The 19,415-nt window shown below is 42.7% G+C and overlaps 1 protein-coding gene across 12 annotated transcripts; it reads left to right on the top strand.

The window, feature by feature from the left end:
- LOC128684949 (uncharacterized) lies at positions 1-17,581 on the top strand. 12 transcript variants are annotated; one of them, XM_053771337.2, is made up of 6 exons: positions 24-188; positions 786-989; positions 9,241-9,382; positions 15,553-15,646; positions 16,425-16,618; positions 17,439-17,581. In XM_053771337.2, exons 4-6 carry the CDS (start codon positions 15,556-15,558, stop codon positions 17,541-17,543), a joined length of 390 nt encoding a protein of 129 aa, XP_053627312.1. In that variant the 5' UTR covers positions 24-188; positions 786-989; positions 9,241-9,382; positions 15,553-15,555; the 3' UTR covers positions 17,544-17,581. The 12 variants fall into 12 exon arrangements, with proteins under 12 accessions (XP_053627304.1, XP_053627306.1, XP_053627310.1 ...); XM_053771329.2 differs by lacking the exon at positions 9,241-9,382 and having other exon boundaries at positions 1-95; XM_053771331.2 differs by lacking the exon at positions 9,241-9,382 and having other exon boundaries at positions 4-56.
- The last annotated feature ends 1,834 nt before the right edge of the window (positions 17,582-19,415 follow it).

The raw sequence follows: 19,415 nt of genomic DNA, 5'->3' as shown, positions 1-19,415 counted from the left end.
GGTGGAAGTCAGCCATGGTGAGCTGACAGTTGGTGGTGACAGCTGGTGGAGTCAGGGTGTGTCGCTCTCCTGGTTCCTTCCACACTTGAAAAATGGTTTATATATTCTCAGTGGCAACGTTTTTACCAAACTGAGTGTAAAATAGGTTTCTCAGAATGAAGTGGAAGTAAGATTGTGTTAGTGGTGGAGTGAGTGACTTACCGTCTGGTTTATTTAATATTGTATATATCAACTCTTGCATATTAGGTGATATTTATATATGTTGAACGACTCGGCATCGGTTCTTAATTGTTCTTTTGTGGGGGGGGGGGTTCAGTGACGATAACTGCATGCTGCCAGCGGTAACAGCCAGGTTGAACAGGTTTTTGTTCCACCTGAGAGGCCTGGTTTGTGACCGGGGAGGAGGGACTTTGACCCCCGAGAAGCATCCTTCGGATATGTTCACTATGATCCATGAGGATTTAGCGCTTCTTTCTGAATGTAATGTTATTTTAACCTACATAACTGGATGAAGAATGAATTTTGAGTCCCCCCCCCCCCAGGGTTTTGTCCTGGGGGGGTTAAGGTTTTTAATTCTGGTTTACCTGGAGAGAGTTCCGGGGGTCAACGCCCCCGCGGCCCGGTCTGTGACCAGGCCTCCTGGTGGATCAGAGCCTGATCAACCAGGCTGTTGCTGCTGGCTGCACGCAAACCAACGTACGAGCCACAGCCCGGCTGATCAGGAACTGACTTTACGGATTCTTTTTTTTTATTCCGGGAAAATATCCCCCCCCCCTTTTTTTCAGATCAGCTGTGATTGTCTCTTATTCGTCAAACTCTGTATGACTTAGTTTAGTGAAAATAATGAGAATATACCTTGGAAATACATTATTTTATTGTATGAAGAACGAGTATTAAGAGGCGGGAAAGGTGAAGGCTTTGGATCCAAGGAATTTACAGCACATTTAAGGTCTCTTCTCTCCCTCTTCACAAACATGAAGATTTTTAAGGTAAGAAAGTTTTTATTATTTTTCTACTATGTTAAATTAATGAATTTAACGACCATCGTGCAGTTGATAGGCTTTAAACCTAACAATGTATTTTCTACACAGAACTTGTGTATTTCTTCCTATCTTCTAAGTTGTGATACAAATAATAAGCCTTTATTTGTGAGTTGTTATAACTACGATATTGTGATGTTATTCTTCTCAGAGCTGCTGTATAATCCTCCGGGTTTAGCGCTTCCCCCTTGATTATAATAATCTTCTCAGAACTGAACTTTAAGGTTATGATAATAATCTATTACTACCAGTACATGTACAAGGTATACAGACCATAGCTGACATCAATGACATACTACTATATAGAAAGTCATTGTTATGCTGAGCATTTCCCGAAAATTAGGTCAATTATGTCCCCAGGATGCGACCCACATCAATCCACTAACACCCAAGCACCTATTTTACTGCTATGTGAACATGGACAGTAGGTATCTTAAGGAAACAAGTCCTAGTGTTTCCACCCGAACCGGGGATCGAACCCCGGACCTCGGTGTGTGAGCGCAGTGCGCTACCAGTCGAGCTACGGTATTGACTTATTTTTCTCGGATAGCCTACAACACAAGATGCTTACACATTATCCATATATTAGTAACCTGAATCTTGCAGATAGTTACAACCGAAAGAACCCTGGTTCGATTTCCGGGTTGGGCGAGACATGTTAGCCAGTCTACACCTGCTACCTAGTTTGCCAAGCAGTAGCTGTATGACCCATGTAGGTTTAGCGCTTCTTTTTTATAATTGCCTAGCAGAAAATAAGGTAACTTTCAATCTTAGCCTGTCGACAGAATTGCTTATAAAATGTCAGACACGGTTTAATTATCTTGGTGAACATGATCGAGTTTCGACACTTCTCTGGTAATATAAAAATTGGTGACACGAGAATGAGAATAAAGCGTATTACTGAACACTTTCTTCCCATGACTCCAACCACAGTCAGTCTTGTGTGGTAACCTAATTATCAGACATTCACGATGAATTTCTCGAAAAAGTCACATTGCAGAATAAGATTTTATTGAGTCAACGTTTCGCTCTATATATATATGGCTTTACCAGGTCATCTAGACAAGTTGAAGCAAATCAGAGCAAAATGTTTTCCCAATAAAAACTATTCTATAATGTTTTTTTTCTTCATTATTGAGTCACTTAGATCAATCCTGACTTTATTGGGGTTATTCTAGATTAAATCTACGTGATATACCACTAATATAGGCCTATAACAGATGTGTGCTCTCACAACCATTGTACAAACAAGTCTATTATACTGTCCGTAAAATTATTTGTAGATTTTCTGAATAAACCTAATCTTATTTTCAGTACCTTGAATATATTGGCACAGTCTCTCATCGCTATTATTTATTATTATTGAATGTCTGTAATGTTTGTGGTCGCAGTGCTGCTACTACACTGGAAAGTGTACTCTTGTACTTTGAAAGGCGTATACACTTTCGTACAAAAATGTATATCAATGTATATACACAAAGGTATATTTTTGTATATAAAGTTTACTTGCACCATATTTCGGGATTAAGTATACATAGAGCCTTAATAACCCTCGTGTAGGTGACCTGTTTGAAGCCTAGCAAAGTTACTAATAACTCAGCACCGGAATACATCACAACCCTTGACTTTTTTTTATCGAAGTGAAGTAAGGAAGGGACGGCAAGAGGGGATTGAGAGAGGGGAGGTGAGAGGAAAGGAAGTAAAGATGTAGGGACGACTGGTGAAAGACAGGAAGTTTGGGAAAGTGCGGATTATTGGTCTGGTGGAGGTGTGAGTTACTGTCGCAGGAGGCAAGAGATTGGAGGAAGGATCAAGGACCAGTCTAAGGAAAGGTGTTATCATTTTCCTACCATCACTACTTAACCCACCACCTCACAACCTCTACCACCATTAAATCCACCGCACTAACCATTACCTCCGGTACCCCTACTACAACCTCCCCCACCTACTTGATAATAGTCTATACTACCTTCATTTACGTAATGATTTGACTGATGCTTAACATTTTCTCAAGATAGAGTTTATAAGCTAAAATGTTGCTTCATGCATTGCACAATGTTGAGCGGGCTTGCAGACTGGCCCCGGTGATCAGAACTATCATCACTGCTGATGGGAGTGTGTGTGTGTGTGTGTGTGTGTGTACGTACTCACCTAATTGTACTCGCCTAATTGTGGTTGCAGGGGTCGAGACTCAGCTCCTGGCCCCGCCTCTTCACTGATCGCTACTGGATCCTCTCTCTCTCTCTCTCTCTCTCTCTGCTTCCTGAGCTTTGTCATACCTCTTCTTAAAACTATTTATGGTTCCTGCCTCCACTACTTCACTTGCTAGGCTATTCCACTTGCTGACAACTCTATGACTGAAGAAATACTTCCTAACGTCCCTGTGACTCGTCTGAGTCTTCAGCTTCCAGTTGTGACCCCTTGTCCCTGTGTCCCCTCTCTGGAACATCCTATCTCTGTCCACCTTGTCTATTCCCCTCAGTATCTTGTATGTCGTTATCATGTCTCCCTGACCCTTCTGTCCTCCAGTGTCGTCAGTCCGATTTCCCTTAACCTTTCCTCGTACGACATTCCCTTGAGCTCTGGGACTAGCCTTGTTGCAAACCTTTGTACTTTCTCTAACTTCTTGACGTGCTTGACCAGGTGTGGGTTCCAGACTGGTGCTGCATACTCCAGTATGGGCCTAACATACACAGTGTACAGTGTCTTGAACGATTCCTTATTAAGGTATCGGAACGCTATTCTCAGGTTTGCCAGGCGCCCGTATGCTGCAGCGGTTATTTGGTTGATGTGTGCCTCCGGTGATGTGCTCGGTGTTATGGTCACCCCAAGGTCTTTCTCCCTGAGTGAGGTCTGTAGTCTTTGTCCACCTAGCCTATACTCTGTCTGCGGTCTTCTTTGCCCCTCCCCAATCTTCATGACTTTGCATTTGGCTGGATTGAATTCGAGAAGCCAGTTGCTGGACCACATGTCCAGCCTGTCCAGGTCTCTTTGCAGTCCTGCCTCATCCTCGTCCGATTTAATTCTTCTCATCAACTTCACGTCATCTGCGAACAGGGACACTTCAGAGTCTATTCCTTCCATCATGTCGTTCACATATATCAAAAATAGCACTGGTCCTAGAACTGACCCCTGTGGGACCCCGCTCATAACAGGCGCCCACTGTGATACCTCTTCACGTACCATGACTCGTTGCTGCCTCCCTGTCAGGTATTCCCTTATCCATTGCAGTGCCCTCCCTTTTACGTGCGCCTGATCCTCCAGCTTCTGCACTAATCTCTTGTGGGGAACTGTGTCAAAGGCCTTCCTGCAGTCTAGGAAAACGCAATCTACCCACCCCTCTCTCTCGTGTCTTACTTCTGTTACCTTGTCATAAAACTCCAGGAGGTTTGTAATACAAGATTTGCCTTCCATGAACCCATGCTGGTTTTCATTTATAATCTTGTTCCTTTCCAAGTGTTCGACCACTCTCCTCCTGATAATCTTCTCCATGACTTTGCACACAATACATGTCAGAGACACAGGTCTGTAGTTTAGTGCCTCGTTTGTTTCCTTTCTTAAATATGGGGACTACATTAGCTGTCTTCCATTTCTCAGGTAGTTGCCCAGTTTCAAGGGATGTGTTGAAGATTGTGGTTAGAGGCACGCACAGCATCTCTGCTCCTTCTCTAAGGACCCATGGGGAGATGTTGTCCGGTCCCATCGTCTTTGAGGTGTCAAGGTCACTTAAGAGCTTCTTCACCTCCTCCTCAGTTCGTATGTCATCCAACACTTGTTGGTATATTCCCTCTTGATGTTCCCTTCTGTGCTGTCTTCCCACAGCCCTTCCTGTCTCTACTGTAAAAACTTCCTTAAATCTCCTGTTCAGCTCCTCACATACCTCCTGATCATTTCTTGTGAGTTCTCCACCTTCTGTCCTTAATCTGATCACCTGGTCTTTGACTGTTGTCTTCCTCCTGATGTGGCTATACAACAGTTTCGGGTCAGTCTTGATTCTCGATGCTATGTCATTTTCATACTGTCGCTGGGCCTCCCTCCTTACCTGTGCATACTCATTCCTGGCTCTGCGACTGATCTCCCTATTTTCGTGTGTTCTCTGCCTTCTGTACTTTTTCCATTCTCTATTGCATTTTGTTTTTGCCTCCTTACACCGTCGGGTAAACCAGGGGCTCGTTCTGGTCTTCCCGTTGTTACTGTTGCCCTTGGGAATAAACCTTTCCACTGCCTCCTTGCATTTTGTTGTTACATATTCCATCATTTCATTTACTGGCTTTCCTGCCAGTTCTCTGTCCCACTGGACCTCCCGCAGGAAGTTCTTCAACCCTATGTAGTCCCCTCTTTTATAGTCAGGCTTTTCCCATTCAACTCCTGTTATTCTCTCCACTTGCAGCTCTATATGTATTCAAAGCACAGAACCACGTGGTCGCTAGCTCCTAGGGGACTCTCATACTTGATGTCCTCAATATCTGAGCTGCCCAGGGTGAACACAAGGTCCAATCTTGCTGGTTCATCCTCCCCTCTCACTCTGGTAGTGTCCTTAACATGTTGGTGCATGAGGTTTTCCAGCACCACGTCCAACATCCTGGCTCTCCATGTTTCGGGACCCCCATGTGGCTCCAGGTTTTCCCAGTCAATCTCCCTGTGGTTGAAATCCCCCATAACCAGCAACTTTGCTCTGCTGGAGTGAGCTCTTCTTGCCACCTCAGCAAGTGTGTCCACCATTGCTCTGTTGCTCTCTTCATATTCCTCTCTTGGCCTCCTGCAGTTCTGTGGTGGATTATACATCACTGCAATGACCACTTTGTGTGTGTGTGTGTGTGTGTGTGTGTGTGTGTGTGTGTGTGTGTTTTACCATTTGGTCCTAGGCACATGTCGATTAGACACTTGGCCTGTTGTATGTGCATGCATGTGTGCATGTGACTCACCTATTTGTGCAGTCGAGTCCTAGCTCCTGGCACCGGTTGTACTAGTCTCTCTCCCCGCTCCATGAGCTTTATCAAACCTCGTCTTAAAACTGTGTATGGTTCCTGTGTCATTTTCTAGGCTATTCCACTGCCTTACAACTCTATGACTGAAGAAATACTTCCTACTATCTCTCTGACTCATTTGTGTCAACTTCCAATTGTGGCCTCTTGTTTCTGTGTCAACATCTGTGTGTGTGCATGTGTGTGTGCATGTGTGTGTGCATGTGTGTGCGCATGTGTGTGCATGTACTCACCTAGTTGTACTCACCTAGTTGAGGTTGCAGGGGTCGAGTCCAAGCTCCTGGCCCCGCCTCTGTGTGTGTGTGTGTGTTACCATTTTGTCCTAGGCACATGTCGATTAGACACTAGGCCTGTAGTATATGCGTTTGTGTGTGTGTGTGAGAGAGTGACACAACAATCAATATTTGCACCAATAACTCATTACAGTTGTGACCGGGTGTGGAAGTGTGAATTGCTCATTACTCTATAATTTGTTCATGATTGTAGCCATGTATAAACGTAAATAACCATTCTTACAGGATTCATTACCTCTGTAACTTGCTCAGCTATCAAAACTCTGGAGTCCAGTCCCTGGACCAATTATGTACCTCTGTAATCTTTTGACTACCACCCACAGGATGGGTATGGGGTGCATAATAAACATATTAAACTAAAACAACTGCTGATGGGAAACTTTTATTGTTGCCTTGGTGCTCTATGCTTTCTATTCTCTCTAGTAGTAATTGAATAGTAGTAGTAGATGTTCAAAATCTTACTTTCTCGTTGGATACTAATATCGGAGCACGATTTTCAATACGTCATGGCAATTCTTCACACCCACTTCCGGCAGTGTGGTCAGAGGAGTGGAGGAGAGAGCCTTCTGCTATACTAAACTAGACTAGTTTACTGGTTAACCTTAGTTGACTTGTGGTTCGCATCCTAGGGAAGGACTCCCCATTGGAATTAAGGTACACTACGTGACACGTTGGGGTATCCTGCGCAAATAACCCTCCTAGGTTATCTTGGACTAATAACCCTCCTAGGTTATCTTGGACTAATAACCCTCCTAGGTTATCTTGGACTAATAACCCTCCTAGGTTATCTTGGACTAATAACCCTCCTAGGTTATCTTGGACTAATAACCCTCCTAGGTTATCTTGGACGGCTGTTACTGCTGGCTACATGTAATCTAACGTACGAACCACAGCCCGGCTGGTCAGGTACTGACTTTAGGTGCCCGTCCAGTGCCTGCTTAAAGACAGCCAGGGGTCTATTGGTAATCCCCCTTATGCATGCTGACCTTTCTTGGGGGTTTTCCTGGGTATTAATCCTCCGAGGTTATATAATCACAATAGCTGCTGCGGCTCCTCACTTATTTCCTTTTCTAATTCTTCGTCTTGTATTTACTCATCAGCTTGTTTCTTTATGGTTATGTATATGATGACTGATCATAGTCGTCGTCTCCTGGTACAGTCATGTAAGGTGAAAGTATTGAGATTACTCAAGGTAGTTCTTCTCTGTTGGGTCCCATTGTTTCTTGGCTATTGTACTCGTTCACTAAACGTCGTACATAAGTGTACCATTGTTCTTACATACTCAAAAACAAAGTTATGATGCAAAATTAGTACATACAAGTGCAGTTGTCAATGGGCGTTTATCTTCATTTTCCCTGTAAGGAAATAAACATAATTATGTAATGGACGATAATTGGTAAATGCTGCAGTTATTGTGTACCGTTTTGGGCAATACCGAAAGAATGTGATTATCCAAGTGGTCGCTACGGAGAGAAAGGTTACAAAGAATGTAGCTTGGAGTGGCAGGAAGTATTTACTGCCATAAAAAAAACCTTGAAGATTTCAACATTAACCTCTGTGGGTTTAAAAACATCATTGTTGTCAAAATAATAGTTTAACAGCTGCACTGTATATATATATATATGTAATATATATGTGTATATATATGCAATATTTGTGGTTGCAGTGGTAGTCTCAGCTCCTGGCCCCTAGCTGCTACCGGGTTTCCTCCTGGTTACGTGAGCTCTATTGTGCTTATTCTGTAAATGATGTGTGTGCGCTTGCGCACGTGTGTATTTTTGCGTAGTTTTATGATTGCCCACCTCCTAGTTCAGTGGTAGTTTGTCCGGCTCAAAACCGAAAGATTCGGGTCGAATCCTGGGCGGGTGAGACTTATTGCCTCAGTGTTAGATACCCGGGAGTTAGTTTATACTTCTGGATCCACACTGCTCGACTTTCTTGGGTTATCCAGGTTTGTGAACACAGGAGTTAATCTGAATAACGTCTTCTATCACAGTAATCAGTATTCCAGATATAAACATGCAAATAGTTCATTACCATTGTAACTTGTTCAACTATCAAAACTTTGCGGCCCAGTCCCTGGACCCATTATGTACCTCTGTAATACTGAGGTACAGTCCCTGGACCCATTATGTACCTCTGTAATACTGAGGTACAGTCCCTGGACCCATTATGTACCTCTGTAATACTGAGGTACAGTCCCTGGACCCATTATGTACCTCTGTAATACTGAGGTACAGTCCCTGGACCCATTATGTACCTCTGTAATACTGAGGTACAGTCCCTGGACCCATTCTGTACCTCTGTAATACTGAGGTAAATACTGAGGTACAGTCCCTGGGCCCATTAGGTACCTCTGTAATCTTTTGATTACCGCCCACAGGTTGGGTACGGAGTGCATGATAAACATATTAAACTACTATTAAATACTCTTGCCTCAGACACTTGTCCGTGGCTCGATCCCCGGCATGGGTGGCAACATTGGGCGTGTTTCCATAAACCTGATATCCCCGTTCACCTAACAAGCAAGTAGGTACCTGGGTGTTAGTCGACTGGTGTGGGTCGCATCCTGGGGAACAAGATTTAATGACCCCAGAGGAAATAAGACTGTCCTTATTGAGGCACCGACTTTAAAGTTATCCTGTGTAGCTAACCCTCCGGGGTTTAAAATACGATCAAAATCTCATCTTACCACAGTAAACAATGTTTCCCCAGCAATATGGTATTATAAAAGTTATCCAGCCGGCTACTAGCATAGTGGTTGGTGTGGTATAGTCATATTTGTAAGTTTCTTTCAGTACTGGGATTAGCCTAGAGATTCTATGCTTGCTTGACCAGGTAGGGGCTATACACTGGTTCAGCTTACTCGATGATTGACCAAGCATATGGTGTCTCTAAAGTTATGATAAATTCTTTGTTCAGGTTCCTGAATGCTGTTTACCTGGAGTTTACCTGGAGAGAGTTCCGGGGGTCAACGCCCCCGCGGCCCGGTCTGTGACCAGGCCTCCTGGTGGATCAGAGCCTGATCAACCAGGCTGTTGCTGCTGGCTGCACGCAAACCAACGTACGATCCACAGCCCGGCTGTGTTAGAGGATTACAAATCTTGCATTTGCCGGTGAAATTGTGTAATTTATATGTAGCTCTTGTGATGTTCTTGATGCATTTACCCTCAGATTATCCTCGTTCACTGATGTTTGCAGCTTCCCCTCTATGCTGTACTCTGTGTCCGGTCTTCCCTCACCTCCAGTTTGCGTGACCAAGGATTTCTTGCCTCTTCAAGAGGAGTGAGTGCCCTGATGCCATGCAGGTCTTCCTGGGTCTCCTCTGTCCTCTCCCTAATATTCTCATTAGTTTTACATAAATTTAAAATTTTGCTTTCAGAAAATTGTAAGTACGTCGTAGTGTTATTGATATCCCATATGTTCAATATTTCTGGCAAGTTTATTACTCTTGTAAAACTTTTGACTCTTGTTTCTTCTTACCAACTAGGTACTGTTAGTTGCTCCTACAAACCAGGTACTGTACAGAGTTAATGTTGGTTCCTTTTTACCAACTAGGTGCTGTATTGAATTCCTGTATATTCCCTGTTATACCTTAGAGAGGTGTCTTAATATTAAGGTGAATACTCTTGATCCAAGTAACTGAAGTTAGTTTCTCTCCTCTTTGGATGATAGCTGATTGCTTCCCATACCCCCCCCCCACAGGAAATGTTTGACACCTGCGGGTTTAGCCCTTCCCCTCCCATAAGTGGGAAGCATTCACAACGTTTTCACCGGCCCCAGGATTAAACTCAGTGCCTTCGGGTGTGAGCCAAAGGCGGTACTAGGAGCCAATTTTGATTCGCCTGACGATATTCACGTCCATAAGAATTGTGCATTTTTATTACATCAGAAACCAGCGGAATGTAATGAGCCGCTTCAAATGAGGCTCTCTCCCTTCAAGGATTTGATGGGTGTGGGGGGGGGCTCTAAATTCAAGGTATTAAAATTGGTCTCCATTTATATCGAACCTGGAAGCTTCCTGGTGCTGTATTCAAATTCAAATTCAAAGTTTATTCTCTATAAGGATTACAATGCTGAGTTTACAGAATTTGGTTATTGTGTGGTTTACATGTAGTAAAATAATAATTAGTGTGTACCACTAGAACACCTAGCATGGCTAGGCATTTCGGGCAGACTTATATTAAATCTTAAGTTTAAAATATTACAAAAATATGAGGTAAGTTGGTATTATGGCTAAGTGACTAAATACTAGTTGTGAGTTTAGCAATGTGAATGATTTTGTTTTGGCACAGTACATAGTTTCAGTATTGGAGTATCACAGGCCAACTTATGACTAGTTAAGATTCATTATTTTGAGATTGAGATTAATATTTCTGTTTATGGTCATATGGGTGAGTGAGTGTAAGTGTGAACCACCAGGTGGTATTAATGTAGTTAGTTGACGGGGTGTATCAGGGAGATAAGATGTTTTCTGATGGTAGTTTACCTGGAGTTTACCTGGAGAGAGTTCCGGGGGTCAACGCCCCCGCGGCCCGGTCTGTGACCAGGCCTCCTGGTGGATCAGAGCCTGATCAACCAGGCTGTTACTGCTGGCTGCACGCAAACCAACGTACGAGCCACAGCCCGGCTGATCAAGAACTGACTTTAGGTGCTTGTCCAGTGCCAGCTTGAAGACTGCCAGGGGTCTGTTGGTAATCCCCCTTATGTGTGCTGGGAGGCAGTTGAACAGTCTCGGGCCCCTGACACTTATTGTATGGTCTCTTAACGTGCTAGTGACACCCCTGCTTTTCATTGGGGGGATGGTGCATCGTCTGCCAAGTCTTTTGCTTTCGTAGCGAGTGATTTTCGTGTGCAAGTTCAGTACTAGTCCCTCTAGGATTTTCCAGGTGTATATAATCATGTATCTCTCCCTCCTGCGTTCTAGGGAATACAGGTTTAGGAACCTCAAGTGCTCCCAGTAATTGAGGTGTTTTATCTCCGTTATGCGCGCCGTGAAAGTTCTCTGTACATTTTCTAGGTCGGCAATTTCACCTGCCTTGAAATGTGCTGTTAGTGTGCAGCAATATTCCAGCCTAGATAGAACAAGTGACCTGAAGAGTGTCATCATGGGTTTGGCCTCCCTAGTTTTGAAGGTGATGAATGTGTCTGCAGTTTTGGAATTTTCAGGTAGGGTGTTCCAGATTTTAGGGCCTTTGACATACATTGAATTTTTGTAAAGGTTTAGTCGGACACGGGGAATGTCATAGAGATGTTTGTGTCTGGTGTTGTGCCTGTGGGTTCTGTCACAACTATCAAGAAAGCGTTTTAGGTCAAGGTTAATATTGGAATTTAAGGTCCTGTAGATGTAGATTGCACAGTAGTAAGTGTGGATGTACTGAACAGGGAGTAAGTTTAGATCTATGAAGAGTGGGGGGGGGGTGTTGCCAGGGATAGGATTTAGTGATTATTCTTACTGCAGCTTTTTGTTGGGTTATTATTGGCTTTAGGTGTGTTGCTGCAGTTGAACCCCAAGCACAGATAGCATAGGTGAGGTATGGATATATAAGTGAATGGTATAGTGTGAGAAGGGCAGTTTGCGGCACATAGTATCGTATCTTGGAGAGGATCCCAACCGTTTTGGATACTTTTTTGGTTATGTGTTGGATATGGGTGCTGAAGTTCAGGTTGTTGTCGAGGTATAGGCCTAGGAATTTGCCCTCATTATGCCTGGCAATTAGAGTGTTGTCGATCTTAATGTTAATTTGCGCATCTCCTGCTCTGCTACCAAACATAATGTAGTAGGTTTTGTCAACGTTAAGCGTAAGTTTATTGGCTGTCATCCAAGTCGATATTTTGATCAGCTCCTCATTAACAATGGTGTTGAGGGTGGCAAGATTAGGGTGAGAGATGACATAAGTCGTGTCGTCAGCAAAGAGAATGGGGTTCAGGTGTCGAGATAAGTTTGGAAGATCATTGATGTATATGAGGAAGAGCAGGGGACCAAGGACACTTCCCTGCGGAACTCCAGTATCAAGTGGCTGTGTTGTTGATGCTGTGTCTTTAATGGTGACATACTGATACCTATTAGTAAGGTAAGATTTGAAATATGCAAGCGCATGGCCTCTTATACCATAATGGTCAAGTTTGTGGAGTAGGATGCCGTGGTCTACTGTGTCAAAAGCTTTTCTTAGGTCAATAAAAATTCCTAGTGGATATTCCTTGTTCCCCTATGGATTTAATGCTCACTCTCACTCTCGTTAACATTTACAAAGGTGTCTACCTGCTGCCCAGTAGTACCCAGCGCCACACATTACAATCAGCGAGGGTAATTAACTATTCCATGGCTTGGTGGCTAAAGCTCTCGTTTCACATGGCGAGTGGGTTCGATTCCTAGCGAGGGTAGAAACATTGGGCGTATTTATTTACGCCGGTTGTCTATGTTCACCCATCAGTAAAATGGGTACCTGGGTATTAGTGGACTGGTGTGGGTCGCATCCTGGGACAAAACTGACCTAATTTGCCCGAAATGCTCTGCCTGGTTTCAGACTGAGTCACAGGGGCATTGACCCCCAAAACCTTCTCCAGGTAAACTCCAGGTAATAACAAGCGGCTTTCTATATAGTAGTATGTCATTGCTGTCAGCTATGGTCTGTATACCTTGTACATGTACTGGTAGTAAATAATATTATACGTGTTATTATTATAATATTATCACAACCAAAAAAAGACCTGGATTTGATTCCTGAGCTGGGTGAGATGTATGGACAAGTCTCCTAACACCTGCTGCCCCTCTTCACCTAGTAGTAGTAGCAAATGGGTACCTGGCACCTGGGTGTTAGTTAACTATTGTGGGTAGTAACCCAGGTGAGGACACTAGTGGCAGTCAATGTTTTCATTATTTCTATTTTTATTTAACAAAATTAGAGCCAGCAGTGTGCTGCTACCCTTTTCTATATGATAGTTACAGTGGGAACAAAAGTGAACTACAGTATATTCATCACACAGGATAGGTTACATATTGTTGAAATGTCAGCCTGAGCTGGGAGAAGTCAGTAGGACAAACTGGGCAGTGACAACATTGTAAAGTAAAACGTTTACAGGCCTAGCTGACATCAATGATGCTACTACTATATAGAAAGCCCTTTGTTATGCAGATTATTATTATTATTATAATCAAGGGGGAAGCGCTAAACCCGTAGGATTATACAGCGCCCAGGGGGGGATGTGGAAGGCATTCAGACTTAATTCGGGGAACTGGAGCACAGATTCAATTCCCTAAATCAAGAGCCCCTCACCAACATCAAGGAACCTTCCATGAGGGGTTGTTATGCAGAGCACCTCTGGCAAATTAGGTAAATTTTGTCCCCAGGATGTGGTTCATACCGGTCCACTAATACCCAGGTGCCTATATTACTGATAAGTGAACATGGACAGCAGGTGTCTTAAGGAAACACGCCCAATGTTCCCGCCCATACCAGGGATCGAGCTCCCGGACCTTAGTGTGTGAAGCGAGAGCGTTGCCTACCAGGACACAATAGGAAACCAGGATCCAGCCTGGGTGGGTGTCTGTTGTGAGACAGACATGACCGCATAAACCACGAGTGACTTGTTTGTATATTTTTATTTTGGGGAAAACACTAAGCCCTGGTAATGATACAGCACCTGGGAAATGGGAAGCACTCAAGTTCAGTAATGGAAGGGAAGGATAAATCTAGTTCCTTGGATGAAGAGCCCCTTACCAACATCAAGATACCTTTTGATGGTTTCTAGTATCTAGTTAAATGCAGCTTTCTACAATTTTGTGTATCAAACTGAAGTGATTTAACCCAAGATGACCCTTCAGGAAGGTTCCTTGATGCTGGTGAAGGGCTCTTGATCCACACCCCTCAGGGAAGGTTCCTTGATGCTGGTGAGGGGCTCTTGATCTAGGGAATTGGATCAGTGCTCCAATTCCCTGAATTGAGTCTGAATACCTTCCATCGCCAGGAATCGAACCCAGACCCTCGCCGTGTGAAGCGAGAGCTTTTGCCACCAGACCGCGGGCCACCTTGGCAGAAAGGTGTTTCAATATAGTAAGCTGGTGTCAATTAAGAAATTGTAGAGGGAGTCTGCATTGAAGGTAGGATCATGAGAGTGTGGAGTGGATAAAGTAAGCCTGTCAGGGCTTTCAAGAATGTCTGAAATGAAGTTGGTGTACTCTGATAAATGGAGCAATCAGTGAAGAAATGTTGGACAGTTGGGATGACCTGACAGATGTCTTTGTCCTTAAGATGTGGGTTCTGTACTTCTTTAGCATACTCCTCTACTGTACTAGTCTCGCATATTAAGTGTGCAATATATAACCTGACTGCTAGTTGAGATTTTTGAAGTCTGTTGATGTAATTGGCAAACCCCCATGTGCAATAGAATAATAAAAATAATAATAGAAAGAGCTTAACCTATAAGGGTCATTTAGCTCTACACAGCAGAGGGGGCGAGAGGTGGATTTGTTGAAGGATGGACATCGTCAGGAATAATGGTGGTTCTGGTTGAAGTAAATTGGCGTCAGTCAAGACATCAAAATACAGTAGGACCACCATATCCAAGGGTCCGGTTTTCACGGTTTCAGTTGTCTGCGGTTTTCCCTGGCCTGAAATAACCCTTAATTTTGCTCAATAACACTGAAGTAGTGATGGTGACAGTTCTTCAAAGCCTGAGAGTAGTCATGAAGTGCTTCTCATCAGTGGAAAAAGTGCTAATTCTCGACTTTTTGTGAGTAATTTATCAATTAAACTGTATCAAAGGTATGTACGTAAACGAAAAATTACTTATATATACATGTACTATATAGAGTTCGCTACTATCCGCAGTTTCGGATATCCGTGGTAGGTCCTACTATGGTCTGCAACAAAGGTAAGGTCATCAAAGAGAAGGGCAAGCACATAAGTCAGTCATATGCAGCAAAGATTATCCTGTCTGTCCACTTTAGGTGTAGAATATATCAGCCACCATTCCCAGTGACCTTGTGTATGTCTGAGTCAGTGTTTGGCATACGTATATTAGGCATATTGTTCCATTTTTTTTCAAATTATTTTTCTCTTCAAAGCAAGACTGAACTTCTGTATACTATATTGTCATAGAAATTAAAACACTAAAATATAAATTCAGCTAAAAAATATTGTACCATTGAGAGGGTTTTAACCCTAAAACATGCATTAGAAAAATTCATATATGCAATAACTGATGCTTAATAACATACATAATGTCCAACAGGTAATGTTGATGTTGGCAGTGACAACACTGGCCGCTGATGCATTCATCTGGCCTGACTGGTTGCTTCAGCCTGCTATCAGACGCAGACCACAGGGTAATTATTGCAGTAACCTATATTCATGAGAAAATGCTAAATTTTTTTGGACCACACAATGAACAGGTAATGGAAGGTAATCAGGTTTGATCCATGGAAGGGAAGGTTAGCTCCAGTTCCTTAGAAAAGCAACTCGCCACATGGTAAGTATGACTTTGTTTCAAGGCTAGTTGCCAGCCATAATGTACACACAGGATAGATACTATTGTTATCCTCTAGACTCTGCCAAAATAAACCACAGAACATATGGTCTTCCAGACATAGAAGACAGGGGAGATATGATTCATTAACTTTTGACATACAGACCATAAGCCAAGTAAGACCATTATTCGATGATTTATTACATGACTGGAGAATGAGCAGTGCTAATTAATCTGTTTTAGTCACCTGGCCTAGGTAGGAAATGGTCAGTGCATTCAAAAAATAAAAAGTAGATCACAGGATAGGCAAGACCATAACTTCAAATATCAATAAAAAGACCACTAAGTACAAAGTACGTATTGTACCACTATTTTTTACAGGCTGACTATAAGGATGGATGCTATTATTTTATGTCTCCCAGATGCACTGTAAGAATATACTCTGATGATTTTTCTATAGCTTATTGAGAACTTAACTAATTCAGTAAATTATGTTTCTAGAGTTTAAGTATGTGCTAAGTAAGAATGAACACAAGTTAAGTGTGACCATGTGCTAGGTAAAAGTGAACATGACTAAATCACCACTAGATTATTAGCCAAGAGTAAACATCATGTATGAACAAGCCTCTTGTCATCAGGAATGAGGTCATCTCAAGGAGGGTCACAGTTCCGTCGACAAGAGCTTCACCACCCAGCCACACACAAAGTAAACAGAAGAGAGCCTCGCCAGAAAGCTACATACCCAACCAGGCAACAGTCACAGGGCCCAAACTCGGCCACCCTCACCATGGTTCGTGCTGCTACTAACCTTGGCCTTGGTGAAGACCCTGAGGTCAGTGTCCTTGCATCACTGTAGTCATAATACCTAACACAACTTAGTTAAAATTAAACATTTTTCAAGTACTTTTATGTTTAATACAGGCAGGCTCCGCTTTACAGTGTTTCACTAATACAGCGGATATTAGTTATACCCATTCTTCATTTATTCAGACTACCTACAATAAATACATTCACCACTCGCTATAAGCTATAGCTGAAAATATTTCAAGGTAAGTAATGTCTCCATGGGAAAGTGGAACAGAATTCTTCCTCCGTATGCCATGCATGTCGTAGAAAGCGACTAAAATGCCGGGAGCAAGAGGCTAGTAACCCCTTCTCCTGTATATATTACTAGAGTTAAAAAGAGGAACTTTCATTTTTCATTTGGGCCACCCTGCTTCGGTGGGATACAGCTGGTTCGCTGAAGAAGAAAAAAAAAGAAGTAATGTGTGTAATGTATATGCATTTTTTAGGCCTATTTCTGTTGTTTGCTTAATATCTGATAGTGTAATGTTATCAGGCTTTTATATGCATTTGAAAGTGAAAAAAGGCCATGATTCACTTTACAGCAGTAGCCTGGAACCTAACCTGCTGTATAAGCAGGGCCCTCCTGTATATACAATAGATATTTTAACATTTTATTTAGTTAACTTGTGAATTAAGATTTTATATTTTCAAGATTGTGCTAATCTGTGTAAAGAAAGAATTTTATGTGATTGAACCCGAGTCAGCCAGCATGCTGCCTTGTTGACCCAGAGTCAGACTCGCATGATTCCTTGTTTACACAACCTACTACCTTCTAACAAGCTGTTAATGAAAGATTTATTATTCAGTTCACCCGTCAGCTGTGCATGACAACGGATGTGTGCCCATATTCATGGCAGTGGATAGAAAGCAACATGCTGAGAGCCATTGTCAGGTGGTCACTGCTCAGATAGGTACCTTGGTCTTTAAAAAAAAATAAAAAAATTTCTTTTTTCCAGTTTTTTTTTTCCCTTCTCAGTATTAATAAAAGCAAATAATAAAGTTTAATATTAAGAGCATTAAAGAAACTAAATAATTGGTATATATTTTTATTCTCATACACAGTTTAAAGCAAATGTACAGCAATAATAAATATATATATATATATATATATATATATAGATAGATGTATATATACATATACAGCCTTTCCTCACTTAGCGACGTACTCATTTACTGACCACTTGGACTTGCGACCAGCCCTCCAACCAGTATGCAAACCTAAATTATGTACGTATATTAGAGCTGATTTCCTCTATTACACTACTGTATAAACATTTAAAAATAAACCAGGAATGTTATAAATGGTGCAAGGGTAACATTAAAAAAATATCTAAAGATGGTTGACACAAACCCACTACCAGTATGGTATGCTAGTCGCTTAACGACCATTTCACTTACTGACCTACTCTTAGGAATGGAACCCCGTCATTAAGCAAGGAGAGGCTGTATATATATATCATGAAAGTTACCAAGTACATTATTATTACTAGATACTGTAGTCAGAGGGAAGCACTATATCCATAGAGGCCTTGCAGCACTTGGGAAATAGGAGGTAATTAGGTTTGATCCAAGGAAGAGAAGGGTAGGTAGTATATGTATGCCTAGTAGTTTTACAAAACCCATACAGTATTTGGCACAGCATTTTGGGTAAATCTCAGGCTTAAAACTGCAATTTAAAAGGATTAAGTTATAAGTAAAATGACCATTACAGGTTTAATACTTTGTGAATATATTAGTACATACTACATTATTATTATAATAAAAAAGAAGCGCTAAGCCACAAGGACCATACAGCGCTGCAGGGCAGGAAGGAAGCGAGGGCATCAGGTGGCAAAAGGGAGATGGATGAGTAATAGGTTACGGATAACAGCGGGGTAGTGGATGGTGAAAGGGGAAAGGGCAGCAAGAGACTGAACTAGAAAGGGCTGAGGGAGTGCAAAAAGTATCATCAGAGTTTGTGGAGTAAATCAGTCGTTGTCAAGAAGTCAATGAGAGAGTCAGGATTAAAGGAGGGTCCATCAGCAAGAAGGGAAGGTAAAGAGAGAGTAGTAGAACGAAGACGACGGAGGTAAATTCTGCGTGCTCGTTGATAGAGAGGGCAGTCTAACAGAATGTGGCTAATCGATACTGGAACTTGGCACTGCTCACAGAGAGGAACAGGGTGCCTCTCCATGAGATACCCATGAGTAAGACGAGTGTGGCCAATGCGAAGGCGGGGAGAGAGTGGTCTCCCAACCTCGGCACTGATGACAAGAAGACTGCCAGTAACCTATGCTCGGTTTAATAGAATGAAGTTTGTTACCGAGCAGAGTTGACCAACGTTATTGCCAACGGGTGCGAAGGTGGGTAGCTATTGCAGCAAAATAGTCCAGAAATGGAACACCTCGATAGGAAATTGGTAGGTCATGAACTGCTGACCGCGCAGCAGTGTCTGCCTGTTCATTGCCCTGTACGTCGACATGACCAGGGACCCAACAAAAAACAATATCTTTGTTTGGTAGAGATATGGCGTAGCCAAAATTTGGATACGGAGAACTAGGGGGTGAGATGTATCAAATTTTCGTATAGCCTGTAGAGCACTAAGGGAGTCTGAGACTACCACAAATGATGACACAGGCATAGATGCGATACGAATAAGTGCTGTAAGAATGGCATACAATTCAGCAGTAAAAATGCTAGCCGAAGATAGTAAATGCCCCTGCACGACGCTGTCCGGAAACACTGCTGCGAATCCGAAGCCGTCTGAAGACTTAGAGCCATCTGTGTACACAGCGGTGGCATGA

This window comes from Cherax quadricarinatus, chromosome 5, assembly GCF_038502225.1.
Source record: "Cherax quadricarinatus isolate ZL_2023a chromosome 5, ASM3850222v1, whole genome shotgun sequence".
NCBI lineage: Eukaryota > Metazoa > Arthropoda > Malacostraca > Decapoda > Parastacidae > Cherax > Cherax quadricarinatus.
This window is presented reverse-complemented; position numbering and strand designations above follow the sequence as displayed.